The 16,222-nt window shown below is 40.1% G+C and overlaps 2 protein-coding genes and 1 non-coding gene across 3 annotated transcripts; 1 reads left to right on the top strand and 2 right to left on the bottom strand.

Annotated features, from left to right (window-relative positions):
• Positions 1 to 1,327: 1,327 nt before the first annotated feature.
• LOC113432589 (uncharacterized) lies at positions 1,328 to 15,384 on the top strand. Its single transcript, XM_087969105.1, has 5 exons — positions 1,328 to 1,426; positions 3,013 to 3,144; positions 5,050 to 5,152; positions 7,812 to 7,877; positions 15,244 to 15,384. The coding sequence occupies exons 1-5, from the start codon at positions 1,328 to 1,330 to the stop codon at positions 15,258 to 15,260; spliced, it is 417 nt and encodes a 138-aa protein (XP_087825231.1). The 3' UTR covers positions 15,261 to 15,384.
• FMC1 (formation of mitochondrial complex V assembly factor 1) lies at positions 11,525 to 13,175 on the bottom strand. The gene is made up of 2 exons (XM_087968213.1): positions 13,001 to 13,175; positions 11,525 to 11,818 (listed from the first exon to the last, which is right to left on the bottom strand). Exons 1-2 carry the CDS (start codon positions 13,136 to 13,138, stop codon positions 11,615 to 11,617), a joined length of 342 nt encoding a protein of 113 aa, XP_087824339.1. The 5' UTR covers positions 13,139 to 13,175; the 3' UTR covers positions 11,525 to 11,614.
• On the bottom strand, positions 14,005 to 14,077 carry TRNAR-CCU (transfer RNA arginine (anticodon CCU)). Its single transcript has one exon. It is a non-coding gene; the product is annotated as a tRNA-Arg (tRNA).
• Positions 15,385 to 16,222: the final 838 nt, after the last annotated feature.

Genomic DNA, 16,222 nt, shown 5'->3' with positions numbered 1-16,222 from the left:
TCCAGTGGAGACCAATGCTGAATCTCAACCCTCTGATCTCTGTTTTGCCGTTAGCTGCCCATGATCCTCAGGGAAATTTACCTGTGTCTTCTGAACATTTGTGAACTGACCACCAAAGAAGAGACACTGAAATCGGTGTGTTACCTGGCCACAAAACATGTGATCAGTGTGTTGGACATTCTACTGAGGTGCCCAGTGGACTGATGGGTAAGAACCTGAAGGAGATGTGCCTCCTGTTTTCTTTTAGTCTATGGAAATTCTCAATCATTTGTGATTGTGGTGAATATCTATAGCTTGGGTGGAGGATGAGGGTTGGTTCTCTGAGCTTGTGGATTGGTTTCCAAACATTTCATTACCAGGCTAGATAACATCTTCGGCAGAGTTTAGAAAATGCCAGTGTTGGCGTTGTTTTGTGTGGTCAATAGGTCTTGTGATGGGAAAGTCATATCAGGTGAGGATCTTGTGATGGGTCAGGTGCAGGTCACATCAGGTGAGGATCTTGTGTTGGGTCTTATGGGGAGGTCATGTCAGGTGAGGGTCGTGTCAGGTGAGGGTCTTGTGATGGATCAGGTGTGGGTTATATCAGTTGATCTTGTGAAGAGTCAGGTGTGGGTTATATCAGATGAGAAACTTGTGAAAGATCAGGTGATGGGTCAGATGAGGGTCACATCAGGTGAGGATCTTGTGATGGGTCTTGTGATGGAGAGGTCATGTCAGGTGAGGGTCACATCAGGCAAGAGTCTAATGACAGGTCTTGTGATGGGTTAGGTATGGCTCACATCAGATGAGCTTGGGATGGGTCTTGTAGGGGAGAGGTCATGTCAGATGAGGGTTGTGTGAGGTGGGGATCTTGTGATGGGTCGTGTGTGGGTCACAGGTGAAGGTCTTGTGATGGGGATGTCACATGATGGTTGGGGGGCTATGGTGGGTTGGTTGAGGGTCGGTGCCATCATTGGTTGGCTGTGCAGTGATTTTAATTCTGAGGGGTTCGTAGATTAGTTGTCTCAACCATCCAGGTCATGGTTGTCCCCAAGGTGCTTTTCCAAAAGACAACTGGACTTTCTTGGATTTTTAACTTTCTTGGTTATAAATTGAGAATTACTTGTATATTTCTTTTCTTGGATTACAGCAGTTAATTTAGCCATCACTGCAAGCTCCATCAGTTTTCTAAGCCTTTCTTCTGTTGGGGAGGGGGGTTAATATATCTGGACTGGCAGTCTTTTCTGAAATTGGGAAGGAATCTGATTTTTTTCCAAATCTATTTTTCCGCTTCTGCAGAAGCACAAGGGAGATATAGAGGGTGCTAGTTGCAAACCCTTAAGCCAGCATGAAAATTATGAGACCCTTCCTGAAAAGGCTGCAGGTTGAAGATACTGTTACTGACACCACTGGGAGGCGAAAGAGCACATCAATCACACCAATTGCGGTAAACTGTCAATCAGCCTCTCTCTTTTTTTTTTTATCTAGAGGTAGGCACACACGGCTGATGGAAGTGGGAAGGGCTGAATAGAAGAGTCACCCCTCGGAGGTCTCTCCATCAAGAGCAGGCTTGCCCTGGTTGAATGGAAGCAGTGGGCAAACTGATGGGGGCTGAAATTGGAACAAAATTTGGCGTAAGCCCACAGATGTTTCCACTGAAGGTAGAAACATCTGTGGGCTTCCTCATCAGAGCAGCTTTTTTAAAAAAGTGTGTGTGTGTGTGTGTGTGTGTGTGTGTATAGTATTCAGCTTTGTTCGGGTATTTTCCCACGTCATTATAGTTGTGCTTTTAAAGTTGTAGCAACGTTTCGGCAGAATCTCATCTGCCATCATCAGGCTTCTGTATTGTGTTTGTCTGTGAGTCAGACTTTCACAGCCGTTTCAGTTTTAAATTTGGGGCTAGCCTACTGCTGTGCCAGAATGGTTTTTTCTTCATCCTGATTGGTTGGGAGTCTTGGTCTGTGTTTATTGGTCTTGGAGTTTGCTGTGTTCTGCTTGATTGGTGTTTCTAATATCTTCTGTCTTTTTTGTGTCTTGATTGGCTGGCAACATTGTGTTCCTGTATTGGAGGCTTTTAGTGCAGCTTGGCTCCGAGTAAATGGACGGCTATCATTTGTTAGGAAGCTAGGTTTCGTCTGGGTGCCTGGTGGGGTGTGTTTGAGCTGGAGGTATCAGGGGGGATCTGTTTGTGCCCAGGTGTTTGCCTGGCTAGTGGTGTGGAGATTTTTTTGTTTGTGAGTGCAGGCTTCCAAATAATTGACAGTCTGGTGGAATCATCTTTTTTATTCATGCTTTCAGGTCTTTTTTCAATCTCTATGGCTTCTCTGATAACTCTGTGGCTGGGGTTTTCTATAGTGGCTAGGGTTTTGGTGCCATTGAAGTTGATGCTATGACCTGTGGCTTTCATGTGTTGGACTAGTGAGGAAGTGTGTTCCAGCTTTTTTACTCCATTTTTGTGTTCATCCAGGTGGGTACTTATTCTTCTATTGGTCTGTCCAATGTATGTGGCCAGGCATGATGCACAGGGGACTTTGTATATGCCTTGGTTTTCCAGGTCAATTTTATCTTTGGGGTTTCTAAGGATGGCTGCTATTTTTCTGTCTGTTTTGAAGGCAGTCTTGATGTGATGCCTGTGTAGTATCTTACTGATTTTGTCTGTAGTACCTCTTATGTAGGGCAGGAGATCTGTTCCATAGGTCTGTTCATCTTCTGGGTCTCTATTATGTCTCAGTGTGTTTTTGTGGATCAAGCCGGTGATTTTGCTTTTGTGGAAGCCGTTGGCTGTCAGTACTTTAGTCAGGGTGCATAGTTCAGTCTTTATGTGTGTCTTGTCATCCTATGGCAGATGTCGAGAGATGTCCCCTTTCAGGATGGAGACACTGTGATCATCACTGCCCCCTTGCCCTGTCATATCTTAGTCCTGGGATAGTTTATTAACTTTCCTATCTCCTGAGCTAGGAGAAGGCTGGGTTTTCTCTGTAGAACATGTACAGTATCATAACCAGATTATCTGACTCCATCTTTCCTCCGTAGGCCCAGGTCTCCAGGAATACCCTCAACTCCTGTGTCTGCTTCATGAACTTGGGGAACATCCCCAGCAATCTGTTTGATTACAAAATATATCCAAATCTCCACAGCATGTATTCTAACATCTGCTCCATCATTGTAAGTATGAGCCAAGATGGCTTGTTTTGTTCCAGATTAGAGTATATTAACCATTTAATTATTTTTTGTCCTGCCTTTATTTTTATAAATAATTCAAGATAGTGGACATCACTACTACTACTACTACTACTACTATTACTACTTCTACTTCTTTTTCTCTAATTTTTTTCACAACAACCCAGTGAAGTAGGTTGCACTGGGTGAGAGGAATGGGAACAAAGTCACCAAGCCAGCTTTCATGCCTAAGGCAGGACTAGAACTCTCTGTCTTCTAATGATTGGCTCAAAGTCACCCAGGTGGCTTTCATGCCAAAGGCAGGACTAGAACTCACCAGCTCCTGGTTTGTGGCCTGATGATTTAACCACTAGAATAAACTGACTAGAGGGATTCTTCTTGGGTTTTTGCTCTCTCAGGAACAGCAGAGGTTCCATGCAACCATGAGGACTAAAAACCTTGCTGATTTGTGGTTTTGAGGATTAGAAATGGCAGAGTGTGGAAAAGGGAAATTATGGTGTAACTTGAGAGTGGAGGTGGGTGGGAAAATATAAATGCATTTATAAGTTCAGAAGTCATTTCTTTATCCTCTTTCTATTTCTTTCCTTTTTCTATTTTCCTTTTTCGTATCTACTATTTTCCTTTATGATTTTAATTTGGATAAAACTGTCTTTAATAATATAAATGTGTGTGTGTTGTACACTATACCAGGGGTCGCCAATCTTTTGGACCTCAGGGACCACCCAACTCATAATTTTAGATCCCACATAGACCACTAACTGGTTCTGCGGGTGTGGCCTAATTTGTGGGTGTGGCTTGGTGGTCATGTGACTGGCTGGGCATGGCTTGTATGTAAATATTATAAATATTTATATAAATATTGATTATTTTTTTTGTAAAAAAAGAGCAACTTTTACCCAAAATTAGGCAAAGCAGGCAGGCAGATTGAGTTGTTCACAGAATCACAGATTCATTCAGAAATCTATCTATCTGCCATTGGCTAGCTCAGTCTGTCACATAAAATTTGCTTGCAAGCAAACTCATAAAATTAACTTACAACACACCATGTATGTACATATTGAATTTTTTATAAAAAAGAGCAACTTTTTCCCAAAATCAGGCAAAGCAGGCAGAATCATTCACTGATCTATCTATCTTCCATCGGCTAGCTCAGTCTCTCAAATTTGCTTGTCGTGAGTCTGCACTGAATTTGCTTGCAAGCAAACCTTCAGTCCTAAGGGAGGTTCGGCTGTGCTTAGCTAGAAAGCAAGAAATCCAACCATTTCCTGCTTCCTAGCTAATCTAAATCTCCTGGCACAGCAGAACAGATGATGGTCAGAAAAAGGAAAAATAGTAATTTAGCAGGCAAGTTTGCTGGGTAAGGAGTGAGTGAGTGGGGAGGGTTCCTGCGGGCCATGTGGGCGGCACAGCCTTGTGTTTCTGCGCAGCCTGGATTAATTGCTTTGGGGGGGTGCTCTGGGGGTGAGATTTCTCTGCGGCCCACCAAAATTTTCTCACGGCCCACCAGTGGGCTGCAGCCCACCGGTTGGTGGCCGCTGCACTATACTATAGTCTAATATACTAAACTAAACTAAACTAAACTAAACTAAACTATCCAATACAATATAATGTACAATATAATATAACTATCCAATACAATATAATTGCATTGTATTGTATAATAGTACAGTATAATAATAATGTCATTTAGTATAGTATAGTATACAGTATAATAATAATATAGTTTAGCATAGTACAATACAATACAATATAGTAAAATATAATATGTATGTTACTGAAGGCTTTGTTATTGAGGACATGAGGACTAGAAACTTTACTAAGAAAGCGGCTCCTTTGTAAAATAGGAAGCTATATAGTTTATTGGCTTGTTTGTTGCCTTGTTTTCCCCAGATAAATAAATGCAAGCAAAACCTTCCTGAAATGCTGGTTCAGATGGTGGATTTCTTGAAGAGCGGGTACGCATCCTATGGAAAGGCAGCTGCCCTCTTAATTGGTAATCACAAATACAAACTCTGGAAGAAGGGGATGAAAAACCAAGACAGACAGGCAGCCTAATGCCATGCACGCTGACCATTATAATCAAAAAGTGCAGAATTAAGCAATATTGCATCAAATTGGAAGCTGCTCTCATACTGTGTGGCTATAGAAGAGGAACTTACCAAATTTGCAGATGATACTAAGCTGGCAGGAATAGCCAACACCCAAGAAGATAGGCTCAAGATCCAGATGGATCTCAACAGACTTGAACACTGGACCCTATCTAACAAAATGAAATTCAATGTAGAGAAAAGTAAAATTTTAAACTTGGGCAAGAAAAACCAAAAGTACCCATATAGACCAGGTGAAACCAGACTTCTTAATAGCAGTAACTATGAGAGGGATCTTGGTGTCTTAGTAGACCACCAGTTAAATATGAGCTAGCAGTGTGCAGTGGCAGCCAAAAAACGCTAATGCAATCCTAAATTGCATTAACAGAGGGATACAGTCAAGATCAAGTGAGGTACTAATACCACTCTATAAAGCCTTAGTAAGACCACACCTAGAGTACTGCATCCAGTTTTGGTTGCCACACTATAAAAAGGACTAATGGGTAAAAACTGATCAAGGAGAGATTCAATGTGGAAATAAAGAGAAATTTTTTGACAGTGAGAACAATCAACCAATGGAACAGAAGTTGCCTTCAGAAGTTGTGGGAGCTTCATCACTAGGAGCTTTCAAGAAGAGATTGGACTGCCATCTGTCAGAAATGGTTTAGGGTCGGCTTGGGGGGGGGGGGATGTTAGATGACCTACAAGGTCCCTTCCAACTCTGTTATTCTGTTAATCTGCTTCTCCATAATTGCTATCAGGTTCCTGATGCTGATCTGAACAACCGACACCGCCAGCCCTCCTGATTTTCATAACCCTTCTTCCTTGCTATGATTTCCACTTCATATCTCCTTCCCACCCACCCTCATTGGCCTAATTTATTTAAATAATAATAATATCCCCCTTATACAGGTGGTCCTCGACATAACCACAACTGAGCCCAACAATTTATGTGGCTAAGCGAGACAGTTATTAAGTGAGTTCTGTCCCGTTTTACATTTCCTGCCACATTTCTTAAGGGTATCAGTTCATAAGTTAGTCAAGTGGTTGTTAAGTGAATCTTGCTTCCCCTTGGATTTTGCTCATGTGAAGGTTGCAAAAAGTGATCATATGACCCCAAGACACTGCAACCGTCATAAATATGAGTCAGTTTGCCAAGCGTCCGAATTTTGATTATGGGGTTGCGGCAACGGCTGTAAGTGTGAAAACAGTCATAAGTCACCTTTTTCAGTGCCATTGTAACTTTGAATGATCACTAAATGAACTATTATAAGTCGAGGACTACCTGACCTGTATGTGGTCATCCCTCTCTGTTTTATAAGCAACCACACAGCAGTGGTTTTCAGTCTGGAAATGTTTTCAAGGCCCATGTGGCCTCCCATTGAAGTATTAACTGGATTCAACACTGCTTTTTTCAAGATTATGGCTGATTGGAGTGTCATCGAACATAAAATGCTTGAGTTGGAAGGGACGGTAGAGGTTTCTAGTCCAACCCCTTGCTCAAGCAAGAGTCCCTATACCATTTCAGACAAATGGTTGTCCGGTCTCTTCTTGAAAGCTCCAGTGATGGAGCTCCCACAACTTCTGAAGGAAAGCCATTCCACTGATTAATTCTTCTGTCAAGGTATTTCTCCTCAGTTCCAGGTTGCTTCTCTCCTTGAACAGTTTCCATCCATTGTTTCTTGTCCTGCCTTCAGGTGCTTTGGAGAATAGATTGACTCCTCTCTTCTTTGTGGTAGCTCCTCAAATACAAATTAAAAAACTAATGCAACCCTTGGTTGCATAAACAGAGGCATAAAATCAAAATCATGTAACATATTACTATCGCTTCATAAAGCCTTAGTAAGGCCACACCTGGAATGCTGAATCCAGTTTTGGTCCCCACATTACAAAAAAGATGTTGAGACTTTGGAAAAAGTGCAAAGAAGGGCAACTAGGATAATCAAGGGCCTGGATACAAAACATACGAAGAACAGTTGCAGGATTTGGGTATGGCCAGTCTAGAGAAAAGAAGGGCTGTGGGTGGACAGGACATGATAGCAGTGTTCCAGTATCTGAGGGTCTGCCACAAAGAAGAGGGAGTCAACTTATTTTCCAAAGCACCAAAAAGCAAGACAAGAAACAATGGATGGAAACTAATCAAGGAGAGAAATAACATGGAGTTAAGAACAATTAACCAGTGGAACAGTTTGCCTTCAGAAGTTATGAGTGCTCCATCACTGGAAGCTTTTAAGAAAAGTCTGGACAGCTACTTGTCTGAAATGCTATATGCTTGAGCAAGGGGTTGGATTAGAAGACCTCCATGGTCCCTTCCAGCTCTGATTGATTGGTTGGTTGGTTGATTTGATTGATTGATTGAAATATTGGAAGACTGCTATCATATCACCCCTTGTCTTCCTTTCACTAGATTGAAAAATACCCAACTCCTGTAACCATCCTGTAAAGTCCCAAAGTGACTGTTCCAAGTAGAAACAAATTGTGGTGGTTTTTTTTTTTCTTTAATCAAAGCAGTTGATTTAGCCTTCTCTACTAACTCTCATCAACTTTCTTATTTTATGTGTCTAGCCGGCTGCGCTCAGTACATGAAACCAGATGTGGTCACTTCAAAAGAAACCGAAGAAGTTTACCTTGGTGAGTTTAAAAGTTTGTTGCAGCTGATTGTATGAAAGATGTCTTTTGGCAGTGCGGCCATTGCATCAACCCGGATTTTATCACCAATCAGTTGCTCTCCAGTCATCAAGAGGATATTAAGACAGTCCTCCAAGACCAAGCAATGACACCTCTCTCTCTCCCTCTCTCCCTCCCTAACCCTCCCTCCCGCCCTTCCTCCCCTCATTCCAATATCCATCCTTCCTAACTTACTTCCTAACTTACTTACTTCTCTCATTCCCATGTCGGTCCTTCCTTCCTAACTCTTCCTTCTCTCATTCCCATATCCTTCCTTTCTAACTCCCTCCCTCCTCTTTCTTTTTCTTCTCCTTTCCCACTTTTCTTCATCTCAAGGTGATGTCCACAGCATTTCTTCCACCTGTTTTTTCTCAGAACAACCCTGAAGATTAGGCTAAAAAGAGGCTGAGGGGACTTGAACCCAGGTCTCTTCACTCCAAAAGCAAAGAGTTGGTACATAGAGCTGCTACTTGAACCAGAGACTCTTAATCCCAATGTTCTTGTCATCAACTTACCGACCTAAGGGGGCCTGATGGGAAGGGGGTCTTGCCTAAAAACGGGAGGTCCAACCCAAACTCCCACAAATACTGTACCAATCCCTGGCTGAGGGTGGACTTGAGTGCAGATTTCTTTGCTTCTAAGCAACATCTTTGGACCTCATAAACTCTCAATACCTGAAATAAAATCTCACACATGAATATAAATATTATTGTATAATGCAGGATTGAATGAGTTAACAGGCAGTTTTAAGGGTGGAACCATTGCGCTCTTTGAAAGTGACATAGAATGATAGCATCTGTTTGTGAAAAGTATTAAAACAGATTCCAAGATGTACTAGACAGTGAAGTGAAGACTTCTTTTTTATAATTTTTCCTTTAATATTAAACATACAAATTCAATGTTTATATGAACAGTGTGTTGTCTGAGTAGTAGTTTTTGAGAAATAGTATAATATTCAATAACATTAATGACAATCATGTATTTACTTATCCATTTTAATAAACCTTCAATAGTTAATCATTTCCTTATGCTTTTAAGTTTCTAATTTCTGTTTCTGCTAGTTAACCATTGATAAAACAAATCCCATGTTAAAAAGTATTCGGTTTCTTCTTAATTTTGAGTGTTAATCTATCCATTTCAGCACATTCTAATATTTTTATAATATTTTCATCTGTAGGGATTTCTTCATTTTTCCATTGTTATGCAAACACAATTCTAGCTGCAGATAACTCATGTAAAGTTAATTATGTTTATTATATTTTTCAGGTAGAATACTGAAAATATTTCTGGCTTTAGATCTATGTGTTGCTTTATTATTTTTTCTAACCATGTGTAGCCAATTTTTTTTTGCCTTTGGGCATGTCCACCACATGTGATAGTATGAACCCGGTGTGTCTGATTACGTTTTCAACACTTAGCAGACATAACCTTAAACATCTTTGTCAATCTTGCTGGCTGAAAATGCCATCTATGAAATATTTTATATTAATTTTCTTTATATGCAATTGACATTGTTAATTTATAATTCCTATCCCACAATTTCTGCCATTTATCTAACTCTAATACTATTACAATTTTTTTGGCCCATACTATTATTGTTTCCTTTACTTGCTCTTCTTCCATTTTAATTCTCAATAAAGTTATAATTTTTTAAAATTAGTTTTTCACCTGTCCCTGTTAATATCTGATTGAGTTCTGTTGGTTCTTTATATATTTTAGCATCTTTCTCATATCTTGATTATATTTGCACATGTGGCCATCATGCCAAATCAATCCCTTGACTATTCAGTTCTTGTTTAGTTTTAAGTTCCCCTTTTTTGTTCAAACTGTTGTTATAGTTTAACATGGGCTATTTTCAAGACATTGCAGAGTCTAGTAAGGAAATGATGATCCACTAGAGACAATTTGTTTAGTGTCTCTATAAAATGAGCTGGAAAGAATGTATTCAGTGGGTTCCAATTTGCTTATCATTGCCGGAGCAATTTTAGTCTTCCACAGAAAAATTAAATACTTTACAGAAAATTTTCCTGTACTGTTAAACACTGTTACATTGTTAATGTGGCAAAAATGGTTTGCAGAAAATCTTTTGAATTCTAGGTTAGGTATTTCATGATGAAATTGAGTTTGATAATTCTCTTTAAGGATAATAATCATAATGTACTTTTCATTATACATAACCTTTAATTATCCACAATCCTTAAGTGGTTCAAACTGAGTTTTGCATGACAAGGCACTGTAAATGTTAATAATAAATCAGATGGTGATACAGCTCTGGTGACAAAAATGTGGCAAGTCAGATGATCAGAGAACCCTGGTGCCATCTCAGGTGGAGATGTGGTTCTGTGATCCTTTTTGTGACACTATTTCGTAGCAAGATTTTTGTTGTTAAAATACTGCACTTATTAAGATATAGACTTCAGTTAATAACAGCAATTGGGATTGGAATTGCTGTTGCTAAACAATGCTGTTGCAAAGTGCAATGTCATGTGATCATGTAGTTTAGCAATAGCAATTCCAACACTAGTAATTGTCATTTTTAAGAAAATCATTGGCTTTCCCATTGACTTTGCTTGTTGGAAGCAAGCAAATAAGGTTGCAAATAATGACCTTTGAATGCTGCAATATTGTAACTGAGCCAGATATTAAGTGCCCAAATTGCTATCAGATGATTGTGGGGACATTCTGATGGCTGAACTTAGCAGATCAATTGAAACCTTGAACAGTTACTGAATGAGTGGTTTAGTGCAGGGGTTGCTAATCTTTTGGACCTCAGGGAGCACCAAACTCGTAATTTTAAATCCCGGGGACCACTAATATGAATTTGACTGACAGTGGCTTGCTGACATTGGTGGGAGAGAATGAGAGAGATCTGATCTAACCTCTTTCTCTTACACACACACACACACACACACACACACACAGAGGCAGGGGTGAGATTCAAATTTCTTAACTGGTTCTGTGGGTGTGGCCTAATTTGTGGGTGTGGCTTGGTGGTCATGTGACTGGCTTAGCATGACTTGTATGTAAATATACTTATATATTGAATTTTTTATAAAAAAGATCAACTTTTACCCAAATCAAGCAAAGCAGGCAGGCAGATTGAGTTGCTCACAGAATCTCAGATTCATTCAGAGATCTATCTTTCTGCCATCAGCTACCTATACTGAATAATAGAAGCTTCAGTACTGAGGAAGTTTCGGCTCTGCTTAAAAGCAAAGCTGAAGATCTAAACATAGCCAGAAAGCAAGAAATCCAACTGTTTCCTGCTTTCTAGCTAATCTAAATCTCCCAGCACAGCAGAACAGCTGATGATTGGAAAAAGGAAAAATAGCAATTTAGCAGGCAAGCTTGCTGGGTAAGGAGTAGGTGGGGAGTATTCCCGCAGGCCATGTGGGCGGCACAGCCTTGTGTTAATGCGCAGCCTGGATTAATTGCTTTGGGGGGGTGCTCTTGCAGACCACCAGTGGGCTGTGGCCCACCAGTTGGTGACAGTTGGTTTAGCGTGTCACAATCCTGGAAAATTATCTTATTAATGGAATCTACACAAGTGATAAGTGTAATATATTGTAGTGTAAATGAAACAAGGACAATATATATCAAGCTAGAAATTCTGTATGTCATACAAGCATTTTTATTTAAACAGACCATTTTTTGGGGGGGGAGAAACAGCTCAAATTTTTTATGAAATAGTTAAACCACATTTATGGTTCCCATCCCTTTCCTCCAGGCTGTTGTGGCAGTTTAAATCCTACAAGTCCTGCCACTATGTCTGTTGATCGTTCTCCTTTGCCATGATATTCCTTATGTAGTACTAAGTGTTCCCGAATACTATGCAGAAGACAGAGATAAGTAGCAGCCTGAAAATGTAAGTCATGCTGGGCTTTGCAGAGTTTTTCACTGGTTACCTGGAGTCAGAGAAAAGACATGCATAAGAAACGGTATTGTTTGCATCTACTGTAGTTTTCAATTCAGATAAATACATTTTTAGCTTACACTTGAACCAATATGTGTGTGTCCAAATAAATCTGCTAGAATTTATTACAGTGGTAGCACAATGATAGCATATACAAGTAAATCACTGTTCCACATAGAAAATTAAAACCTAAGGAAGAAAATGTTCGATTATATTTTTATTCATTTTTTAAAATAGAATCCTATCCTAAGGGATAACACAATCGTACTTTGTAAGTAGATTTTCCCCATGTGGTCTGAATTATAATTTCATGTCTATGGAGATTCCCAGTCATCCAGGTCATGGTTGTCCCAAAGGTGCTTTTTCAAGAGGCAACTGGACTTATGTTTTTTTTAAAAAAAGATGTTTCACTTCTCATCCAAGAAGCTTCTTCTTGGGTGAGAAGCAAAACGTCTTCAAAAACAAAAAACAAAAAACTAGAAAGTCCAGTTCCTCTTGAAAAAGCACCTTTGGGACATTATAATTTCATGTGACCAAGATGGAAGGTAAGGTGTTTTTTTTTTAAAAAAAAAAATCCTTCCAACTTGCCTTTCTCAGCAGCTTTTCCACTCTTCTGCAGTGTAATGTTCCACGAGTCAGAACACACAAGTGCGACCTCTGCCTATAGCCCAATCATCATTCCATTTGCTATGGTCCTCAGCTGCCATTCTGTAATGCAGGGGTCTCCAAATCTAGCAGCTTCAGGCTGGGTGGGAAATCCTGGGAGTTGAAGTGCACAAGTCTTAAAAGTTTCTAATTTTGGAGACCCCACTGTATTGCATTATGTTAAAACGATGTAATGCGTTTAGTATCTTGAAATTCACATGGAACATTGGAATGGGGGAGCAGAAGCGAACGTGTAGCAAGTGTTTTCATGAAATGGCTTGAAACTTCTTCACAAAAAGTTGCTATCGTACGCTTTAATCGTTAACTTTAACAGTATCATGAATATTAGCTTTTTAGTTAATGCCTGCATAAAACCCAGGTGCCTACTATTAGGGCTACCATAGCTTCGCCAGTGCCCAAAGCAGAACTAAAGCCCAAAGAAAAACGCTACATTTGAAGGCAAAAGAAGCAAGCCGTTATTAACGCAAAGGTCGGAAGATTTCGAGTACCAACACCGGAATATACATACCCGGTGGTAGCGGAAAGCTTCCTTCAAGTAACGATATGCTGCCTTGTTTCGGTAAGAGACATCGCTCCTTCCTAAAGCATAACGGAGCTCCCTCAGTAAACCACGGAAAGTGCGAAGCGGAGACCCGAGAGACGCCATTTTGCTGCCGCTATTGGAAAGTAATATGCAGCCAATCAGAGGGCCTCTCTTTCACCCAACGCCCAATCAAAAAGAAAAGTTTACAAGACCCACCGGGTCTTTCCTGGTCGTGTTTCAGAGCAGCTCTATGGAAGCGGAAAACTTGAGCTCCCGTCTGCAGCTTAGACCTGATAGGTATCTAATCTTCTGCTCTTGGCATATTTGTAACGTAGTTGCTATCAGTCCAGGTGCCGGCGCTTCATCTCATCCATTAGTCAGGAATAATGATATAATGGAAAGCAAAGCATTAAATAATTAGAATATATCGACGAATTTCAGATCCATTTGAAAGCAGCAGAAAGGCAACCAAAGCTTTGAGCCTTTTCTTTCAAAGCAATTCCCAGCTTTATTTGGCCCTCGAACGGCTTCGTGCCGCCCCGTTAGAGGAGCTTTCCGCGACTCGCTATTCTGGAAGTCGTATTTTTGATACATCTGCGGGGGCCGCTGTGTAAGTCGTTCCTAACATGCCTACATGCGAGATTTTAGTAAAAGATAAATATACACTATTATGTTGATAGACATCTTGTAATAAGGAAAATATACCCTTAAAACGACCAACGAAATACATTTTACACTGAGCTAATTATATTCAGTGCTCCAATTAGCGATGTGGTTGTTTTAAAATACATTTTCCCCGCTCTATTAACTATAGGGTATCATATAGAGAAGGAACTCTTCACAGAGGATTGTTTTTAGTGAGCCCCAGCATTATTTAATGTCTGGGCGCCACTATGATTTTCACCGTACTTTCGCATTCTGAAGCAAGATTTTGGTATGGATCAGCAACTTCTTAGAAAAAAACGGACATAAGATCAAAATACACAAACCACCCCAGATGGGACTCGAACCCACAATCCCTGGCTTAGGAGGCCAATGCCTTATCCATTAGGCCACTGGGGCTAACACAAGCCAACTTCTTCCAATCATCTAGTTAATATCACAATCCTTCGCATATTAGTCCCACCCCTTCCGATCATGTTATAGATTCATGGCTAGTAGCACTATGATTTAAACCTCCGAAATCAAGCCATAAATATTTATGCAATGCACAATACACTAGAAGACCCATATGCAACTGGATTCAAAACTTTCTAACAAACCACCTGCATCTTCCACTTTCACAGTGGATGTTAGGGCAGAATATTAACTTCTCAATTTTGTTCAGGTACCGATTTGCATATAATTAGGAATCGACGTTCGAGGAGGAATTGTAATAGAATAATGCTTGTTCTTTTGTTTCATTTGTAAATGCCTTTCAGAAATATCCTCATATTTGCTACATTTGAATATTTACCTGGTAACACCAACACTTTCCTAGGCATGGTATACAGTCTATCTTCTGTCCGAGTTTTCAACATCTGGTGTGTGTACTCTACATGTATTATTAGTTAATCCCACCTTTTTATATGTAATTGAAGCGACGAACATTCCTAATATTCCAGCTATTTTCTCCATAACAACCCTATGAAGTGGGTTAGTTTGAGAAAAACTGACTATAATCATTTCTTCCTCTTCCTGGTAGAGGTTCCATCCCCTCTCCCTTTATGTATTGGTCTGTAGTTCATATTAAAACAGCCAGACGTTTAAATTCATTCTAGTTAAGACTGCAAAAAGGTAGTGATACACGTTATGCTGTCTGCTACAGCTATGTCTTAATGCGCTTCAGTCACAATGCCCATGAGTGGTGGTTCTTTATACTGTAGATTTAATATAGGATTAGTGCCTTCTTTAGCTTTTTATCCTCTAATGCAGCATTTCCAGCTGGAAAAAACGCCACCAATTGTTCTCCATAATGTATGGCAGAGCAGAATTGGGGAATTCCGAGTATATGTGTGCAAGATTGAAACCAAGTTTCTCACTAAAATGTGTAAATCAACATTTAATAGAGGTTTTCACATAGGAATGCTAGGCCTTCAAAGGACTGAAATGCCCTTGTTCAAAAATTGTCTGCCTGACAGTGGTGGGGCAGTGAGTGGCATAAAGTGACAGGAAAGCAAGCTGACAACATTCCTCTTTCTCATCCCGACATCTGTCACCTGAGATATGATGGTTTTTGTTTTTTTCAGGGGAATGCTGGTCTTGAAGATGCCATCTGAGAAATTGGTGAAATGGAACAGAACTGTGCTTGCAGGAAAATCTCCTACATCTTGACCTGTGGATTGTCAACTATTTGGCAACCAACATAAACAGAAAGCAGGAGGCTCCCAGAGTGCAATGTATTGAAAAATATCTGGAAAAAGTAATAGAAGCCTTAACAACTGGATTATTATCACTTTATAATCAAATTATTTCGTAGGTTGTTAAGGCAAGAACATTTTCAGTGTTTCACAGCTTCTGCATGAGTTAGTTAAAAGGTTAACTGACAAGTGAAGTCAGCATGCAAATCTCTTAACAGGATGCTCCCAGAGGAATGTTTTTAACTTTTGCCAGAGAAATGCCAAGTCATGCTAAAGGCTGACATTCTTGTATCCTAAACTGGGTGACATTCTTGTATCCTAAACTTCTTGTATCTTGACTGGGTGTCTCTCTGTGAGATATTTTAAAGCAACTGAAAATCTGTAACACACTTTTTGCTACACAAGCAGCAACATAATGCTCTGGAATGTTACTATGAGGCTAAATTGACCAAACTGCCAGTAACTTCCTCAGTAATTTTTTTTTCTTTTGTGGGACTGTTAAACTCTTGTTTAAAGAACAGGTATTTTCTTCTTCCAGAAGATTGGTACCCAATGAAAACATGGAGCCCATGCATTGCTTAAATGGTGCTTTCTAGTGAAGCAATAGGCAAGCAAATGTGTCTGTAAAGCCAAACATATGGAGTTGCTTGCAGCCAAAGCTGAAATGGCCAGAGTGCAGTTCTTGCAATTGGAGAAGAGAGGGAATTATGACAGAAGCCCGAAGTGATCAACAGGGAGTTGGAAGATGAGAAACACTTTAGCAGTGGAGCAGCTAAAGAGAAGTTTGGGTTGCCTGTAGAGTGGATTAGAGATGAGATAGAAATGGCATTATGAAGTCATGCCTGTTAAAAATAGGTTACCTATTTGG

Source organism: Notechis scutatus, chromosome 6, assembly GCF_049901735.1.
Source record: "Notechis scutatus isolate UNSWTSFEM ecotype Mainland chromosome 6, rNotScu1.2, whole genome shotgun sequence".
Taxonomy (NCBI): domain Eukaryota; kingdom Metazoa; phylum Chordata; class Lepidosauria; order Squamata; family Elapidae; genus Notechis; species Notechis scutatus.
This window is presented reverse-complemented; position numbering and strand designations above follow the sequence as displayed.

What these genes read in the sequence shown, in the direction of transcription:
- LOC113432589 (XM_087969105.1), top strand. Translation starts at nt 1,328, where the DNA reads ATGAAAATTATGAGACCCTTCCTGAAAAGGCTGCAGGTTGAAGATACT. An exon ending in CATCAATCACACCAATTGCG is followed by an intron (nt 1,427 to 3,012) that starts GTAAACTGTCAA and finishes TTTCCTCCGTAG; the next exon opens with GCCCAGGTCTCCAGGAATAC. An exon ending in CTAACATCTGCTCCATCATT is followed by an intron (nt 3,145 to 5,049) that starts GTAAGTATGAGC and finishes TGTTTTCCCCAG; the next exon opens with ATAAATAAATGCAAGCAAAA.
- FMC1 (XM_087968213.1), bottom strand. Translation starts at nt 13,138, where the DNA reads ATGGCGTCTCTCGGGTCTCCGCTTCGCACTTTCCGTGGTTTACTGAGG. An exon ending in AAGCTTTCCGCTACCACCGG is followed by an intron (nt 11,819 to 13,000) that starts GTATGTATATTC and finishes CTCTGACTCCAG; the next exon opens with GTAACCAGTGAAAAACTCTG.